The sequence below is a fragment of the Chrysemys picta genome, chromosome 11 (assembly GCF_011386835.1).
Source record: "Chrysemys picta bellii isolate R12L10 chromosome 11, ASM1138683v2, whole genome shotgun sequence".
In the NCBI taxonomy this organism is placed as follows: Eukaryota; Metazoa; Chordata; order Testudines; family Emydidae; genus Chrysemys; species Chrysemys picta.
The window spans coordinates 28,123,175-28,141,827 of NC_088801.1; the positions used below are offsets into that span (position 1 = coordinate 28,123,175).

The window sequence follows — 18,653 nt, forward strand, 5'->3', positions numbered from 1 at the left end:
CACAGAAATTAGTGCGCTAATTGAAGGGTGGAGTCAGGGAACAGACATAATTTCAGCATGTTCCTCTTGTGCCCAAATGGATGCGACCAAAGCAACATTAATTGTCCCTCCTGCCTGCCAGTCCTGATGGAAGTGGTGTAGGATGCACATACCAATGACAACAAAGAGTCCTGTGGCACGACTAACAGATGTCTTAGAGCATAAGCTTTCGTGGGTGAATACCCACTTCATCAGACTCACTAAAGCTTATGCTCCAATATGTCTGTTAGTCTATAAGGTGCCACAGGACTCTTTGTTGCTTTTTACAGATCCAGACTAACACGGCTACCCCTCTGATACTTGATACCAATGGCAGACTTTGCAACCATGGGAGAGATGGCTGCTGCAACCAGCCTGGAGGAGTTCAGAATCCTTATGATCTCTCTGCACAACAGATGGGTCATGGGGATCTGCGAGTTAGTGGGCCTTGCCCCTTCCTATCCATAATCGGTATGAATCCTTCTACTTGAAGGGGAGGACATGAATGATATTCCATTACAAGAACTCTTTGAACCTACTAGCAGAGCTTTGATCCTTCTGTGGGTTTTTGTGTGGCAGGGAAAAACCTGGCAATTAGAAGCTAATTTAAAAATATAAAAATCCATTCAGGATTGTTGGGAAATTGAACATTTTATCTGTGTCCAGCTCTTACTGTAACAGTTTAAAAGCAAAATAGCATCTCCGTCTAAGGCCTGATTCAAGAAAGCACCTAAGCCTGTGATTAATTCCTTATATGTCTTTGTGATTTTAGTGCCTGTCAGTCGTTCTTCTGGACAAGGCCATACTAGTGCCCTTTCCTTAGCTGTGCAATGCAAGGAGTATGATGAGTTCCATTATGTTACAGGCACTTGGAGCTTGTTGCATGCTTTTCTATCAGCAATATTTTAGATGAATTCTTTTTCTTCTTATGGATGAAAGGGAATTATCTTTGTGTGAGCTTGGCCGCTATCCAGCTTGCTCAGAATTTCACACTAAAGAGGGGAAAACATGCTAAAATGTCGTATAATTCAGTGATGATAGGCACCTCTTGTTATATTGTAGTATAAATAAAATAATTGTAATGGAGGATTTTTCACAGTTGTATCTAGAAAAGTCATAGATTTGAACCAAAAGCACATTCCTTTAATGTTGAACTTTTAGGGAAAATATGCTGCATTATGGTGAAAATAGCTGACCAATAATTGCTGTTCATGATGTGCATGAATTTTGTAAAGCGATCCCCCTTTAAATATATATATAAAACCACTCACCTGCATTATGGAGTGCCAAATACTCTGGGGGATCTGAAGATGCTCAGAATATTGCAGCAGGTTCTCAGCATCTTGCAGAATCAGGCTCTCAAAGCACTTAAAGAGTAAAAAGATACTGAGGGCAAATAATTGTATTCAGTCATCACATCCATCTTGCAAATGAGGTAGTAGTTGAATCATCACTTTATTGTCATTAATTCTTGTGTTTTCTTTCTTTTTTAACAGAACAAAAGCCCTTGTCTTAGAACTGTTAGCAGCCGTTTGTCTTGTCAGAGGAGGGCACGAAATTATTTTATCTGCGTTCGATAACTTTAAGGAGGTAGGTTATTCTGCTTCATCAGAGACTGGTGCACATACATATAGCTTTGATATGGTCTGCTGGAGCTTCATGGTTTATCTTAATTTCCTGAGGTATGGAGAGTGGCTGATGTTTCACAAACTACTTTGAGATGCAGTGACATAAAGAGAGAGTTAAGGCCTGATTCTGATCTGACACCAGTTCTATTCCATTCAGCTCCAGTGGAATTAATCCTCATTGAGGCTGAAATTAGTGAGACCAGAATCAGGTGTTACTTTGATGAAGCGATAAATCTCATAAGGGCTTCTGTTTTCCACATTTCACACCTAAATTTAAAGTGTTTGTTTTTATTATATGACTCTTAATATACAAGCAGAGTTGAACACATGTGGCAGATTTTGGGTGCAGATTTGAATGTCTCCAGAGTTTCAGGAAGGAATTGGATTCAGATTCAAATTTTGAGCCCATCTCTAAATATAACCAGACTTTCCATTCTTCTGCTTGTGGAACTCCCTTGAAGTCAGTGGGAGTGTTAATCAATATCAGGATTGTAGTCATTTCAGAAGAATCTGACTGTTCAGAATGAAAGTCAAAAACTCTTAACATAATGTTACCTCCTGTATGTTCAGTCTGTTTACACTCAGTTTTCCTTGGGCTGTCCTTAACCACATTCATATTGGCTATCGAGTATGACATAGCAAGATATGAGACTATTTCATTCATTTTAATTAGATGTGACAAAATGTAGTATTGAATTCAATATTACTAAATTCAATTTTTGAAATAGCCATAGAAATTCAAATCAAAATGATATGAGTTGGGATATAAAACACAAATCTTCAGGTTGATTTGCAGAACTGAAATCTGGCCTGCAGTAATTCTGTGCACTCTTGACCAATGGTTTGTCTACATTAGAGCTGGAGGTGTGATTTCCAGCTTGAGGAGACATACCCGTGTTAGCTCTCATCGAGCAACCATGCTAAAAATAGAAGTGTAGCCACAGTGGTGCAAGTGGTGGGAGGGGATATCCACCTGAGATGCAGCTTAGGATCACTTTTATAGGTTCTCAGATGAACCAAACACAGTTTTGATTTCTAAATTGCTCTTCCACTTTATAGGGCCATTTCCAAAGTTCTCTGAGTGCAAAACTACTTTTGCCATCAATGGAATTTCACATGTGGAGGGATTGCAAAATCAAACCTCGGGGTGGAATCCTGACCCTCTTGAAGGCAATGGCAAAACTCCCATTGACTAAAGCAAAGCAAGGTTTTCTTCCTGGGTGTTGGAGATACATAAGTTTGGGTTCATCAATAAAGAGAAAATAGTTGATTCACCTAGTTTGATCTGCCCTAAAATTGTTAGAATTTGATGAATACCAACAAGATTGTAATCAAATGTGGTTTTTGTTTTGTTTTGTTTTTTTATTAAACCCACCATTGCTGTTGAGATTTTAAAAAATGTATTTTTCAATTGTCCAACCCAGCAAGCAAGTGTAAGCTCAGTCATTTGGTTGTTCTGCTGTGATAAGCTAACACACATGGAACTAAATTCTAATGCAGAGAACTCTGCTATTTCTGAAAGGATGCCATACAGCCACTAGCTGGCTTCCTAGTAGCTTACCATCCATGTTCCACCTCATAATGTCTTACTCCTCTGTATCCATATAAACAGTGGGAAGCATTTTTATTTCTGGCACTTTGTTTCTTTAGCTAGGTAAAATGTATATATTGGGCCAGTTAACTGTGACCCTTTACATACCGCAGCAAAAATAAATGTCTGATTCACAACAATCTTACTTGCAATTTCATCTCAATTAATACTTGACTCTCTTATCAGCTATAGAACTTAAGGTGGGATTTTCAAAAGCGCTGTGTGTTAGGCTAACTTTGCTCCCGCCGTAGTCACTAGTAGTTTTATTAGTCTGATAGCATAATTCTGCTTTCAACCACACTGATGGAAATTGTCCCTGTCTCCCCCCCCCCGAAAAAATTGCTTTGCACTTTGGGAATTCTCCCAACTAGAATTCTGATGTAAAATTACACCTATTATTATGCAACTTTAGCATACCTATAGTTGCTGGACAACTGTAATTACAGATTCTGAGCATAATTTTGAAAGTGGTCTCCACCTTGCCTCTACTGCACCCTCAAGCTTGCAAGAGCAAATAATTGTGAGCATGGTTTTGTATCTAGAACTACATAGGAATGTATTTGATGTCATTTACATGTCTGCTTCCATGATTGCACTTGTATGTCAGGTAATTATAGATATAAATGACATTATTTGTGCCTGTAGATAACTGTGGGTATAACCCTGTGCCTGTCAATTGCAGTGACACAATGGAAAATTGGTACATTGAAATCAGGCACTCTAGCCACAGATTGAAAAAGAATCGTGGTCCTGTTGTGTAGGCACAGAACGGGGTATTGGAGTTTTAATTCAGCTTTTTCACTTGTTCATTTGTGGCTTTGGGCAAGTCACTTAACATCTCTGACATAGTTTGCACCTTTGTAAAAGGAAATACAAATGAACATAATGAGAATAACTGGATAATGTTTGTGAAAGGCTTTAAGTACAAAAAATGCTGACTGAGTGCTAAATACATCATTATTCCAGTTTAGAAGGGAGGTTATTGTTAGGAATTACAGAGTAGTTTGGCAAGTCACTACATAATGCATATCACTTATCAAACCAGCCTGTTAACCTTTGTAATCACCTCTCTATAGGTTATTATAGTCATTATGTGTCACAAATAAGTCAAAAGGTACTTTTACTGTCTCCTATAATTCTTTTAATAGAACTTTTTGTTGCTGTTTTATGTTTCTCTTGCAGCTAGTTTTGAAAGACTTTTATAGCCCAAGCAGTTTGTATTTTGTTGTTTATTTACTTGTATAATATTCTGTTTGATCAAGTTGTTCTGTAGTAACGGAGCTGTCTGGATGTTATCATTGGAATTATAGTGCAAAGAGTGATTTTATGTCCATAAATTCTGTTTCTAACTATTTTTTACATTTGTCTGATTCTCATATTTATTTCTTGCACTGTTTTCCAGTTTGTTCTGGTTCAAGAATTAGTTTTCAGTAATGATATCAGGGCTTTATGCTCTTAATTTTTTTAGCCAATCATATTACAGATCTCTCAGTCACTGACATGTAAAATATTTAATGGCAGATTTATAGCAGTATAGCTCTAATTTAAAATACTGTGAGCATAATAATATTTGCATGGCGTTTTTAACTATATGTTGTAATTCTGCCACAGTTTCTTTATGGTTCTTTCATCAGACACAGTATAAAAAAGGAAGACAGATTAGACCTTGTGAAGCTAGATCTCTGCCATTTTACTTGCATGCCATAAACTAGCATCAAAAGAAACCTGAACTGCAGTCTGAAACTCATTCTATAAGTAAGTCAGTAGAGAGAACAATACATTTCAGATTAAATTCTCCCTCATTCACACCAGTGCTAGTCAGAAGGAACATCAGTGATTTCAAGTTTATGCTGACATGCAGAATTTGGCCTTTAGGCTTTGACTGTGCAGGGACAGTGCTGGTAATCTGAAACAGTTTTCAAGAATCCATTTTGAAAATGTTTTAAATAATATGGCTTTTCTGGCTAGGGCCAGGCAGTCTGACTGAGGCATAACTTTTTTTTTCTTTTCTATTTCTTTTTTTAAAAACCTGGCTGATAAAAAAAAATTTTGTCCAGTGATCGCACCTGAAACCCTTTGCAATATTGGTTCTTGTACCCAGGCAATTTCCCAGTGTAGACAGAGGGCTTGATATGCTTATAGTTTCAGACTCAGCTCAAGGGCTTATTTGTCTTCTGCAGAATAATTAAAGCAATGTCATAACTGGTTATTTCTGAAACGGAGCCATGTGGGTATACTAAAGCCAAACTGTTGCAAACTAGAATATTGAGGGGGTACCAAACCCGAATGTAGCATATCCCTGAAGGAAAAAATATCTATGAATCTCATGCACCCAAAGGGGAATGGAAACCAAGCAGGAAGATATAGTTTAGAATTGATGGAGAAATAGGGAGCTCTGTCGTGGATATGTTTTTTAGAAGGCAGAAGAGTATGCTTCAATCAATAGGTATTCCAAGTTGTGGGGGCAGGTTGTACATTAAAGCAGGTGAACGTTGCATTTGTTAAATTTCTTTGAGTTTCATTTTTCCAAAAGTCTTGTGAAAAATAAAGAAAGAAAAAAGAAAAAGAAAAGATAGGCAAGGCTGAGGCCACACAGAAATCTCTGTGTAGTGAGGAACCATCAGTATCTCCACTCTTCTCATCAGTCTCCACTTTTAATAGTCTGCTTTTTGTACAATGGTCATTCTCAGTATTTTTGGCCAAAAACTGGTAGTTGAGTGTAACCAATTAGCGGTTATTCTGTTGTAGTTCATGTGCTCATTTGATGAGTTGCATTCCACAGCCTAGAAGCTATTTGGTAGTAGCCATTTTTATTGCCGTCCTCTGGGATGGAGGTTTTCTTAAAGAGCTTGTCCAAATTCTGGGTCTTGCACGTTTCCTTCATTCCATTATAGAGGTGAGGAGAATTAATTCCTGTGTCAGGGTTCTTAAATTCATCTAATCCATTTTCAGGAGGAGTAAATCTAAGATAAAGATGAAAGAGAGCTTGAATAGGGTCCATCTCCCGTCTCTTTCTGGCCTTTTGCACCATTCTCTGCCTCTTCTCTGCACTATAAAATCAGTTTCAGAACTGTCCCAATATTGTTTGGCCATTGTATGTCAGAAGAAAATTGTGCTGCACTTTATTAACTTGGCATTTGAAAGTCTGTCTAGTTTTATTTACGAGGGACTTGGGTTTGGTTCCAGCAGCTCTTGGAGTGTAATCTACTCTAATCCAGCCTCTAAAACATCCTGGGATAGAAGGATTACAAGTACATTGGGTAACAGTGGAAATTGCTCCTTGGTTTTGGTTTACATCCTGGCGTGAGCAGAGGTTACTTACCCTTTTCTTAACGAAAGCAGCTCCAGTATGTATTTCAGGGCCCTCTCTTGCTCTCTCTTGTTCTCTAAGGAAGACTTCCTATCTGCATGTGTTGCTTGACTGTATTTTACTATATTTATGTGAAATAAATTAGAGCTACTGTCCCACATGTAACAGAACAGCCAGGGGCATTTTGTTAGCTATTTACTTTTCTTTTTGCCGTTTCCAGCCTGCTGCTTGTTTTGTTTGCAGCATATGGGAGGAAAATGCTGTTTGAATGGCGTACTCAAGTGCTGGCTAGGTTAGGAATTCTCATCCTTACCATGACACCTGTATTCATTCACTTGCAGCTAGTCCTCCTCATTTTCCAGTATTGAGAATTGGTTTTAGTAACAGTAAATAATTGCTGTGATATAGAGGAAAAATTCATAGCTGCATTTCACAGTAACATTTCTTATGACTTAGTTGCACAATGTAGCGTATGAATGAACTGTTTCTAAACTTGAATATTAAACTCTGTTCCAGTGAATGCTAATGGCGGGATGCACTAGAACTGAAGTGGTAACAGCAAGTCTGGGTTGTGGTTTTGGAGTGATAAGCAATGATGATGACTAGAACTGAAGACCTTTGAGAGTCTTATAGTGTTGATTTCATGGCTTGGCTCCTTCTAATACTTTTTGAAGATCTAAGACACTCAGGTCCTTAAATATCATGACCAAGGTGGTAAAATGTGTAGATAGATAGATCCCCATACACTTACTTTTATTTACTGTCTCTCTGTCTCCACAAAAACTTCAAAGTCTTCAGAGTCTTAGAGTACAAGGTGTTGCCTATCTTGGAACTTATCCTTCCATTACCCAATCCAGTGGCAGACACAGGGTGATTTCTTTGGCAAAGCTGTTCTTGCTATCTGTTAGATTTGTTACCATCATCCAAACTCCCTCTTCATTCATTGCTGCCTAGCCTGCCTTCACTGGTAATGCCATCTTCAAATTAATGGGATGATAGAAGATGGAACTGGAGAAGACCTTTAAGTTCATCAAGCCCATCAGTGTGCCAGAGTTGGATATAGTCCCCAGATAGAGGATGGATCAAATTGTAAGTGTTTTGCTGCACTTAATCCTAGTCAGAAGCCCATGATGTTTTGCTTGAACTGTTCAAAAGAATGTATAAAAACTTGTATATTTTCTTGTTGAATGTGCAAAAAATCTTGAGTCAAATTTCTTCACTGAGGTAAGGGTTTTTTCCACAGGCTGAAAAACAAACAAACCACTTTTCCTATTGGCAGAACAGTTGGTATTGAGCCAACTGGGTTTTCAACCAGGAAGTGTGGAGTAGGATGCTGGTGAAAAAGGTAAACACTCCAATCCAGCTTAGAGCCATGAATTTTTTGAAAAGCTTTATTTTTCAATGCAGTAAAATCTGTCTGGGGAAATCTTACTTCTCTGTTAGGTGTATGCACACTGGCTTTCATTTATCTGGTGGGTTTCCAAAGAATAACTTTGATCCTTGGTGGTTATGTAGAATACCCTGTGACCTCAGATACCTATAGATTTGTAAGTGGAGTGGCTTTTTGTAGGGAATTCATTATAGCCAAACTCTATTGTGCAGAGTAATTCCAGGATTCAAAAAGGTCTCCAAAGGCATGCAGTCTCATTTTTCTCACATTTTCCATTATATCAGTTTAAACTAAAAATTGGTCTAGCCAAGAAGCTGTTTATGTGCCTTGATGGATAGCTGTGTTTTGGACTTCCTTTAGAATCTGACATTGTAGGTGGTTTTTGTTTTTGTTTTAAGAAATGTGTTTTATAATATTTAATGGATAATCCCACTGAGTATTTCCAGTTTTTTCTTTCAGCTTCTGTCAAGTCTCTTTATTACATACCACATAAAAATATTTGTACTCCCTTTCTGCATAGCAAAGGACTCTAGATGTTTTCTTTTTGATTGTTTATGGTTCTCTCTAACACTGAAATCTAGCTGATACACCAGGAATTGACTCTGAGCAAGTTTCCCCTTCACAGAGAGGAATTAAAGATGGGACATAAGGGCCAACCTATGCCTTCACCCAGAATTGAAACAAAGTCTAAACGGAACTTTGAGTTTTGAAACAGTTTAGATGCGGGTTTTTTGTACACCTCTGACCTTCCTGGTTCTTCCTGGAAGTGGAAGTATCAGAATACTGGAAAGAGAGGGTGTTCTTGCAGTACTTTAGCCCAGCTGGAGGCACTTGAAATCTCTGATGAAATCCTGTTCTCATGAGATTCTTTGCCCAGTTTGGAAGACTCAAAAAGAATGGATGTTTCAAAAAAGCATCCAAACTTTGTCATTAGCCACATTGAACATTGCTGCCAAAAAGTTTGAGGTTCACCCATTTCTACTCACAAAAGCACTGCTGCTACTCTATCGCAGTAAAAGTCAGCCAAAGCATCAGAGGTCAGTGGGATTTGGGGGTTCTCAGCTCTTTGCATAATTGTGACCTAAAGGCGCAATCAGTTGAAATCTGAATATTTATAGAAGTGTATATGGTTGAATTGTGTCAGTAGGATAGGGTCCAATTGGACCCACATGGTTCAGTGCACGGGTTTCATCTTTTTGTATGTTCTTTCTCAAGCCTACCATTGAGTCCAACCTGATAAGTGCTGAGCACTGGTAACCCCCATTCACTTCAATGGGAGCTCCCCATGCTTAGCAGATGTCTGATCCTACTCCCATTAAACTAAGTGGGGACAGGACTTATTCCTAAGTGTGCAGCACTTGTTGGGATTTGGCCTGTTGTTATCAATGAATCCATTGCTATCGGTGTATTTTAGACGAATTTTCATGTCAAGTATGGGTAATAGAACCTTGTCATCACAAGGAGCCTCTTCCTGGACCCATTTATGCTCAAGGCAAAATTCTCATTGACTTCAGTGTGAGAAAGAGCAGGTCCCATGTTGCTTGGGGATAGAGAAGTCAGACATTTACCAGACCATTGTAACCCGCATCAGTTAGTTCATGTTTCTATAGTGCATTATAACTATATTATCATGCATTTATTTTTTTACTAAGAGTTTTGTGTTATAAGGCTCCAAGAATGTTGGAGACTTTTTATTGGATGTTGCAGAGGTTAACTTGCCCACAGTGGAGCATTCCATTATCACAGGGTGTTCTTAAATCAGCAAAGTAGACACAGGAAGGATACAAGCCCAGCAAAAAAACTTGTTGAATTGATTTTTTCGTAAGCAGATGTTAGTGAAGTACTGCTGAGGGTATGGCTCATGTGGGAGCATTCTCACTTCTAGGAAGATTTTTAAGCTTGTACCCAATGTTGACACTACAAAACTGGGTTTTGTGCATTGTTGGCAGTGCTGTCCTTCGTATGGGCTATTAAACGCAAGTCCCTAGTGGCTGTCCTAGTGGAAATTAAAGACACCAAGGTACTATTTTTCCCCCAGAGGGAGTGTGGGATAACATAGTTGTCTTAGCCAGAATTCCCTCTTTCAAAAGACACCAATTCCAAGGTCTAGGGCTGGGCATAAGCTGTTTCTGAAGTTATAATGATGTCTGTGTTTGGCTGCACAATCACTGCAGTATCAGTATCTAACTCATACCTTTGCAAAGTGAATCCCTTGGGTATGAAAGGTGCTCTATAAACCCAAGTTCTATTCTTTTCTAGCTGTATGTCCTCTCATTTGCAGGGTGGGTGCCAGAACCTCTCTGCTTTGCTCAACTTTTCTCTCAGAAAGGCAGCACATGAGCAGAACTTTTTCTACCCCTATTAGCATGTGTAATGTTATATTTGAAAGACATGGTGGGTGAGGTAATATCTTTTATTGGATGGTGAAAGAAGCAAGCTTGGACAGACGTTGGTCCAATAAAAGATATGATCTCACCCACCGTTTCTCTCTCATGTAATGTTTCAGACAGTTTTACCTTTTTACTGCATACAGCAATTTCCCATGAATCTATTCCTAATGAGTTGGACATGAACATGGGTGGGCACCTGCTCATGATGAATCACCTTCATTCACTGGCCTCAGTGACGGCATCAGCCTAGCCCACGGATTAGGGTTTGTTCATTCTCTGCAATATTACCAGAGTGTGCACAGGACAATGTGGCCATTTTTATGTCTTATAACATATTTTTGAAAATACCTGTATTTGAGTAAAAATCATACAATTATAGAAAAAACGAAACACTGGGAGCGCAGATTCTCTGCTTTACACTCACTGGGGACTTCCCTAGGGAGAGGGGAATTCTCAGCAGGCAAGACCCAGCTGCTTTCTGTACGTACCACAGGAGTAGAGTGAGCCAGAGAATTTGGCCCTGAATATGTGGAGTCTGAAGGATTCCCCCCAAGGTTATAAATGTGACATTTTTATAGGTGCCATACTTAAGAGGTTGTGTTGAGATTTGCATTTATAGTAAGATAGCAAAGATTAATTACTTTGCTAAGGTATTCTGTGTGTATCTATATGTATATATTGTACATACCTGTAGCATACATGGTGTGTACACAGATATGATATGATTATAAAGTCTGCATGTGTCTAAAGTTGCCAAAGAATTAATATTATTATAAAGCAGAACTCTCCCATCAGATTGTAACATTTTTAAGTCTTTGTAAACTACAGACATATTGCATATACAGATATAGATTAGAGCTGGACCCATAATGCAGAGTTTTAAGCCAGTCCTGCATGAGAACTTTTCTAGAACTTCTATAATTTCTCCCTTGGAAACAACCATTTGCCTAGCAGACTGGAAAGTACCAGGGTTCTAAAGGTCAGAGTATCTCAAACTGAGTCCTTAAAATCTTGACACTTCATTTCAGCTCTTGAGGCTTTGAATTAGGTTTGCTCACTGGTCTGAGCTGTGAGTGGAGCTAAATTTCTCTGTTCAATTATTTATAATTATAATAATTAATAATAACTCCTAAAGTGTATGTAGCACTGTTTTACTTACATGCAAGGCCCTGATCCAAAGCCTTTTGGCATCAATAGGAGCAGGATCTAGCCTCAACTGATTAATTCTCACAGCATCCTTATGCACTCCCATTTTACAGCTGGGTCAGCTGAGCAGAGTGATTAAATGACTTTTCCACCAAGGAAGTGGGGAACAAACTGGGATTATAACGCACAAGTTCCTGAATCCTAGCAAGGAGGATCTAAGGAGATCATTAGAATTTCTCTCTCTGGCACTAAGTGTTAATAGTCACCTGTTTCACATGGTGGTTGTGCACATGATCCTTGTACAAACTTGCTAACATACCTGTCTATTTCTGACAGCAGTGCACAGTGTATAACTTTGGGCTTTCCTTTGTCTGGTTGGCTGGGTTTTACTTGGAGATTTCCTGTGCTATAAATGGCATGTTAATCCTCCCCGGAGTAAAAATCAGTGCCTGAGCCTCTGCAGCCCTTTTCTGTCAAGTTGAAGCACTCCTAACGCGATCAGAAAATATGTTGTCATAACTTCTTAAAGGTTCATGCTTCATATCTTTCTCTGATATATAAAGTCAATTTGCAAATGGGCTTACCATTTAAGAAGCACTTGACAGATTAAGGCCTGGAAAGCATTGTATATTTTTAATAGAGTTTTCTACATTAATGCCTCTCATTCCTATGCTATTCCTCCACCAATAGTCATTTGTTGCATCATCTCAGCTGCTGCATTCATCCTCGTCTAATAATCTTCAGGGCTTTCCTTTGATGTAGGCAGGATGCCATCAAAATGTGTTTGAGGTAGCAAAGATGAAGGTCTCTCACAAAAATAATGGTGAGGAATATTTTAAACAATTTTGGCATCATTACTAGGATCTATGCAGGGCGTTACACCCTTAGCTATGGTTTAACTATGTCCCGCCCTCAGCTTATAAAACTAATGAACCAAACTAAGAATCACATTCCTCATCTTATGTGTCTTCCACTTCCATTATTATACCAGTATGGACACACTGTAAAAATGGGAGTTAAGCTTCTTTTCTTCTTGCATCTGAAGAAGTGAGGTTCTTACCCATGAAAGCTTATGCTCCCAATACTTCTGTTAGTCTTAAAGGTGCCACAGGACCCTCTGTTGCTTTTTCTATTAGTGTGGCTTTAGTACAATCTAGACAGAATCCTGGAGTCTGTTCACTGTTTTGAGACGAGGAATACATAGGAGGGCTAAGTCTAAATCATGTAATGTTGGTGGCTTGTTAAGTGACAGCACATTTTATTTGCTGCTCTGGTAGCCTAGGTTGGTAGTTCTACTTTGATATCAGGCAAGCAGGAAGGCTGTTGATGATTGATGTAAGTACCTGTTACGGAAAACAAATTCTTTACTCTGCAACAAATAGTACTTTTCAACAAGGGCTCAGTCTCAACACTATGCACCCATGAATGAAGCTTCCGAATACCCTTGTGAGGTAAATTAGTAAAACCTGTATAGATAGGTGAAGTGAGGAAGAGAGAGGTTCAGTGATTTGGCTGCCACAGAGCAGATCCCAAAAATGAATCCACAAAAAATTCTGGCCATGATGAAACTTGCTGAAATTTTTTGAATTAAACATTTTTTTGGTCAAAACACTGACTCTCTTTGAAATGAAGTATTTTTGGAAATGGTTAGAGAAATTTTTCATTAACCAAAAACCTGGTGTCCAGTAAATAAATAATTTCAATAACCATTTTTATTTTAAAATATGATTAAAATATTATTCAAAGTTTTACAAAAATAATAAAACAATTTTCAATCCTACAAAAAGAAAACAACTTCAGCATTTTTGCAAACATTATTTTCCTGACTCTAATGGAGATCTAAAATAATATGTGATGCTTAGAGAGTCTTTCACCCAAGGATTTCAGAGCACTTTGTAAGCTTTATAATGGTAAATTCCTGGAATCCTTATTCAGATTTTAGTCAGTTAAACTCCCCTTAAAGCATATGAGAATTTTCCTGAGTAAAAACTAAGTAAAATTGAATATGGACCACAGGTCTCTGCCATAATTAAATAAGCCTCACAAAACTATTTGATGACATATGACAGTATTGCCATAGATATAGATTGAGGAAAAGAAAGATTAACTGATTTGACGACTCTCATACAAAAATAGAAATAGAATCCAGTAGTTCTAGCTCCCAGTCTTCTGCTCTGACCAGTAGACAACACTCTTTCCTTACTTGGGTTCTGATTCAGCAAAGCCCTTAAGTATTTTATTAACATATGCTTAAACATATTAAGCATATAGCATGTGCTTAAATCACATTGAATCCAGTGGCTTGTAGCTCAGCATATACTTAAGTGCTTTTCTGGATGGGGATGGACTTAAACAAGTGCTTAAAAGTAAACATATATTTATGTGCTTTGTTTAACTAGGCCCTTCAAGCAGCCAGCTAGGTTTGTTTCTGGAAAAGGTGAGGATAGAGGAAATAATGTGAAAGAAGAAACTGGGATTAAGATAAACTTAAATGGAAGGGAGGAAGGTCAGATATGTTTGAAGAAAGAAACAGAAAATAAATTTTGGGAAGCACATGGTTTTCTGGTTATTTCAACAGTGGGACTGACTTTTCTGTCATGTGCACAGGTGTAAATCGGGGTAACTCCATTGAAGAATCAAAGAGGAATTGAGTCACTGAGGGAAGAATCAGGCCCTCTCTGTGTGCTAGTAAAACTAGTAAAAGAATGAAATGAAAAAGAGTCATCAGGTGACACATGTAATTCCTGGTCATTTTATCATCGATTTAATTGGTTTATATATGTGTCATTCAGATTTAAATGCCTCACAATAAAAAGACTTGAAACCCCATTGATCATAGTCTGGTAATGACTGCTAGTATTGTGCTAATCATGCCAAGAGTAATTTGAATGTTTTATGTAGTGAACTCAAAAAGCAGTGGAATGGCACTTGAACCCTCATTGGTTAGCTTTCACTAGTTTTCACTTCAGGGGAGTGAAAGAATATTGTTTAGCCTCAAACTCTCGCAATGCTTTATTTAGATTCAAATTTCTATAATTAAATGATGAGCTACATTTATAGCAAACAGTGTCTGAATTATTCCTGTTGGTTGTTACAATAATTTAGTATTATAAATAATGTCTGTAAGTGTTAGAAAATGGAAATAGTGAGCAGCTTAGTCCTCTCCATAAAAAGGTAAAAGGTATTTTAACTTAGTAAGTTTTTAGTAACGATTTACTTAACCAATAATGTGAAAGAAAATTGATCTTTTGTTCTCCAACAAACTGCAAGAATGTCAGCCCAATGAGTCAAAACAGAGTATTTCTTTAAAGGGTGTTACAGCAGGACCTCCTGATCACAGCAGACTATTGTAAGAAGAAGACAAAGAAAGCATTGTGGAGTCAGAACAGAGAAGCACGGAAAGAAATAAACATTTAGAAAAGTGTCTCTTTAATTTTTTGTGTTGCTTGTACATTATCATTACCCTATCCATAATTGGTAGCACTAGTTCACACAGTGTATGCTGTGGAATATACATATTTATTGTGCTGCTTCTTCTGCTTGTATAAAGTCAGTGACTGTTATAGAACTTGAAAGCTTATTGATGTATTAAGGAAAGGGGAAGAGGAAGCAGTTTAAAATAACCTTGGAGAAGCACATGATTTGCTAGTCCTTTCAACATCTGTACTGCTAGAACATTTCTGTAATTGCAAAACCTTTGCTAAGGTTTATATTTTCCAAGGTTAGCCTTTAGAAAAATTCATCTTCTGGCTTTAGTCAACTGTTATCAGCATTTATAGCTTCAAGATCAAAATACTTTGAGAGATTTCAGACATATTCTCCGTGGATTTTTGAGAACATCAAAGGTCACTTCCTGGTAGCAGTGGCATTTCTTGTTTATATGTTTATAATATCTATATCTGTTATCTTTCCTTTAAATTTATATATTTGTAATATCTATATCTGTTATTGTCCTGCCCAGACACAGAGCTCAGTCCCCCAGAAATACTTATAATCATGTACTTTTCATGGCATACAGTTCCATAAATAAATAAATAAATATATTGCTGGGAGTCAATCTTTGTATCTGGGCAGGGCAAGCCTTTTCAGCCTTACAAACAAAAATATCCCAGATGTTGAAGAGATAGTGTTCCAGCAGCTGTCTTTCATAATATGCACTTTATACCATTGGCCAACAAACCATGACTCCAAACTTTGAAATGATGAGTACGCGTATCACACTATTCACGTGTATCACGCTGTATCTTCTTGCTGCTAAGTTGAGAGATGAGCACATTCTTCAATAAAGTTAGATTTTTTTTGTGTAATTGGATATTGTCTGAGTAGGAGGAGACCCTGCTTCTAGAAGAACAGATTTTCATTTCATCTCTCACATGCTGTCCATCTGGCAACACTAATTTGTTGAAAGTATCACATGACAATATCTCTTTGTCTCTAACTCTCTGCTCAGGTACTCTTTCCAGAGCTTGCCTAAATACAAATCTAGCAAGAACAGGAACAACATATCAGTCATATTGCCTTATTTGAACTTTCCTTTTGGGTGGTCTGGATGTGAACTATATCAGTGTTTCCCAATGACCGGTGTGTGGACTGGCACCAGTCCCTGAGATCTCCTTGACACAGTTTAGGAAGGCAGCAAGCCAGTTCCTGGTATCAAAAAGACTGAGAAACACTGAATTATATGACCTAACATATAGTGCTGTGATGGGGACATCATCTTCATCAAACTTCCCATAAGAGATCTTACTGTTTTTCTGTAGGATGTTATTATACATTTGTGATATATCTATGAAATGAGTACCTCGTTAGCATATTCCTAGTCCTCTTTAAAGAAAGAATCCATAGTGGGTGGCTTTCCAAAATCAAAACAAAACACATTGTTCTTCTGGAACGACACAGGCTGATACAGCCTAAAACAGGGGTCCCCAACGCGGTGCCCGTGGGCGCCATGGCACCTGCCGGGGCGTCTAAGTGTGCTCACGTACTGGCCGGCGGACGAGCATCTGCCGAAATGCCGCCTAATTTCGGCAGCGACACCTCTGGATGATGCCACTTGTCAGTGGCATTTTGGTGGATGCTCGTCCGCCGACACGGTCCTCCGTGACTCATCGTCTGCGCCCGCCAGATGAAAAAGGTTGGGGACCACTGGCCTAAAATGTCTTTTTCACCATCTTAATGTAGACAGAGGTTTTTTTAATAACTGTGGTAACTTCTTTAGTCTTTCTTCTTGTGTTGAATAATGATGATAAATGTAAGATCAGTTTTCTTGGTCTTACTCATACTTCCAGTGTGGATAACAGATCCTGGAAATGTATTCAGATATAAATGGCTACATATGATTTTATGCATTTGGGTTTGATTTCATCATATCTTGGACATCTGCCAGTCTTTAGGCTCTAGACTGAAGCTACAATTTTGCTCTTTTATGAGATGATACAATTTATTATCAAAGATTAAAGTCAGTTCACTGCCTCTTGTAATGCGCATGTTCCCAGCACTGCCTCACCTGATGACAGGGTGAGATATCTGTAAGCAACCACTGACAACCACAGTCCTGGGTTTTTTTTTGTTTCTCTCTCCCCCAACCCGTTTCACCTCTGCTGCTCTGCTCCACTGGGCCAGTGTCATTTGTTTACTATCTTCATCAGTTGACTGTTGGGCTGCTAGACAATAGGCTGTTTCCTGATTTAATTAACTAATCATAAATAGTTAGCATTTGTTTGTCAGCATTTGTCCATCATCAGTGTGGAATCGTTCATGTGAAGTCTCCCAGAACTCAATCCTTGATTGTTCTGGGTTTATCTTATCACTGGAGGATCTTATGCACTACCATGCTTATTTCCATATAATTGCTGATAATATACAGTTTTTATATTTAAATCAGTTCTAGTTTTTCTGAAATGGCATCAGAGATACTCGTTTGCTTAGAATCTAAAGTTTGGGTGAGCCTGAATTTTCTTCTATTACTTCTCTGTATGATGACTGTTTCAGGGGGTGACTCCAGAGCACAGCAAGATTTATGTCAGAACATCAGTTTTAATGAACCATTTATCCCATTTACTACAGTAGTAAAAAGGCTTGGAACTTAATATACAATAGATCTGATCCAACTCCCATTCAAATCAATGGAGGAACTCCCATTGACTTACATCCACTCATAGCTGAGCAGGTTTAATCAAGTCTGACAGACAGATTTGGGTATTCTGTTTGGCTCTTCCTGGGAGAGCTAACTCTAGATGTCAGCATCTTTAGAATATTGCTTCTTTTGTCCTCTTTTGTATTTTGCTGTTGTCTAGGTGCACGTTCCAGAAGAGATGTGGGCCAAAGCAGAACATGAGGCAGAATTTTTATGCCCTCAATCTGGCAATCCTCCAGACTTACCAAGAATCTATTCTGCTAGACCCATGGTAGGGCACTCCAGGACAGGGCTGTAAGTAGACCAGACCAGACAATGAGCTTTATGTGTGCCATAAACACAAATTATTCCTGATTCTGGCAGGAATAATCTGCGTGGAGGAAGTGGAGCAGCCCAGAGCTAGACAGGGTATTGGCACTTATTATCACTTCTTTTGTGTTTCTGTGGAGGTACTTTGCATCCAGTTTGTTGCAGTACAAGGATCTGGTCCATTGTTTTAAAATATCTGATATATGATTGTGAAGCATCCAGGAGAGTCTTGTGATGATGGGCATTACATGTCATTTATTGTTTGAGTTGCCTACCTTTTCTGAGTGTACTTATGAGCATTTCATATTTGAGTCTGGATTTTGGCTTTGTAGCACTTATGCTAATAGTTTCTTTATCGATGTGACCAATTGTCTCTCCCCATCTCCTGTGCCACCCACTGCAAAACAAAGCATTTCTGGGTGGAAGCAGGAACTTGCACATTCTCCCTTGATTTCAATGAGAAACACCCTGGAACAATTGATGTTCTAGCAGTCAGCACAGTATTGTGGGGTGTCACAATGAACACTTGCGCTTTGATCTCCCAGCAAGACACTTAATTGTTCTGCAGAAAGTCTTTTTGAAAATTGTTTCTGTAGAAAAATCTCCTATCAGCTTTAGAAGTCAGAAAGTAAAGCATAACAGCCACACAAATCACTTTCTAAACATGTCAGTTATTTCAAACCCATCTTGAGAGGTTTCCTCTCCACTATAAAGCCCATCTACATCAGCCTTATG

At 38.4% G+C, this 18,653-nt stretch overlaps 1 protein-coding gene across 16 annotated transcripts in view; it reads left to right on the forward strand.

The window, feature by feature from the left end:
* The window catches only part of FMNL2 (formin like 2), a 270,469-nt gene that overhangs the window by 203,466 nt on the left and 48,350 nt on the right, over positions 1–18,653 (forward strand). For all 16 annotated transcript variants that reach the window (XM_065561726.1, XM_065561731.1, XM_065561729.1 and 13 more), the window contains one exon: positions 1,515–1,608. In XM_065561726.1, coding sequence (XP_065417798.1) covers positions 1,515–1,608 — 94 coding nt within the window. The remainder of the gene's footprint in view (positions 1–1,514; positions 1,609–18,653) is intronic.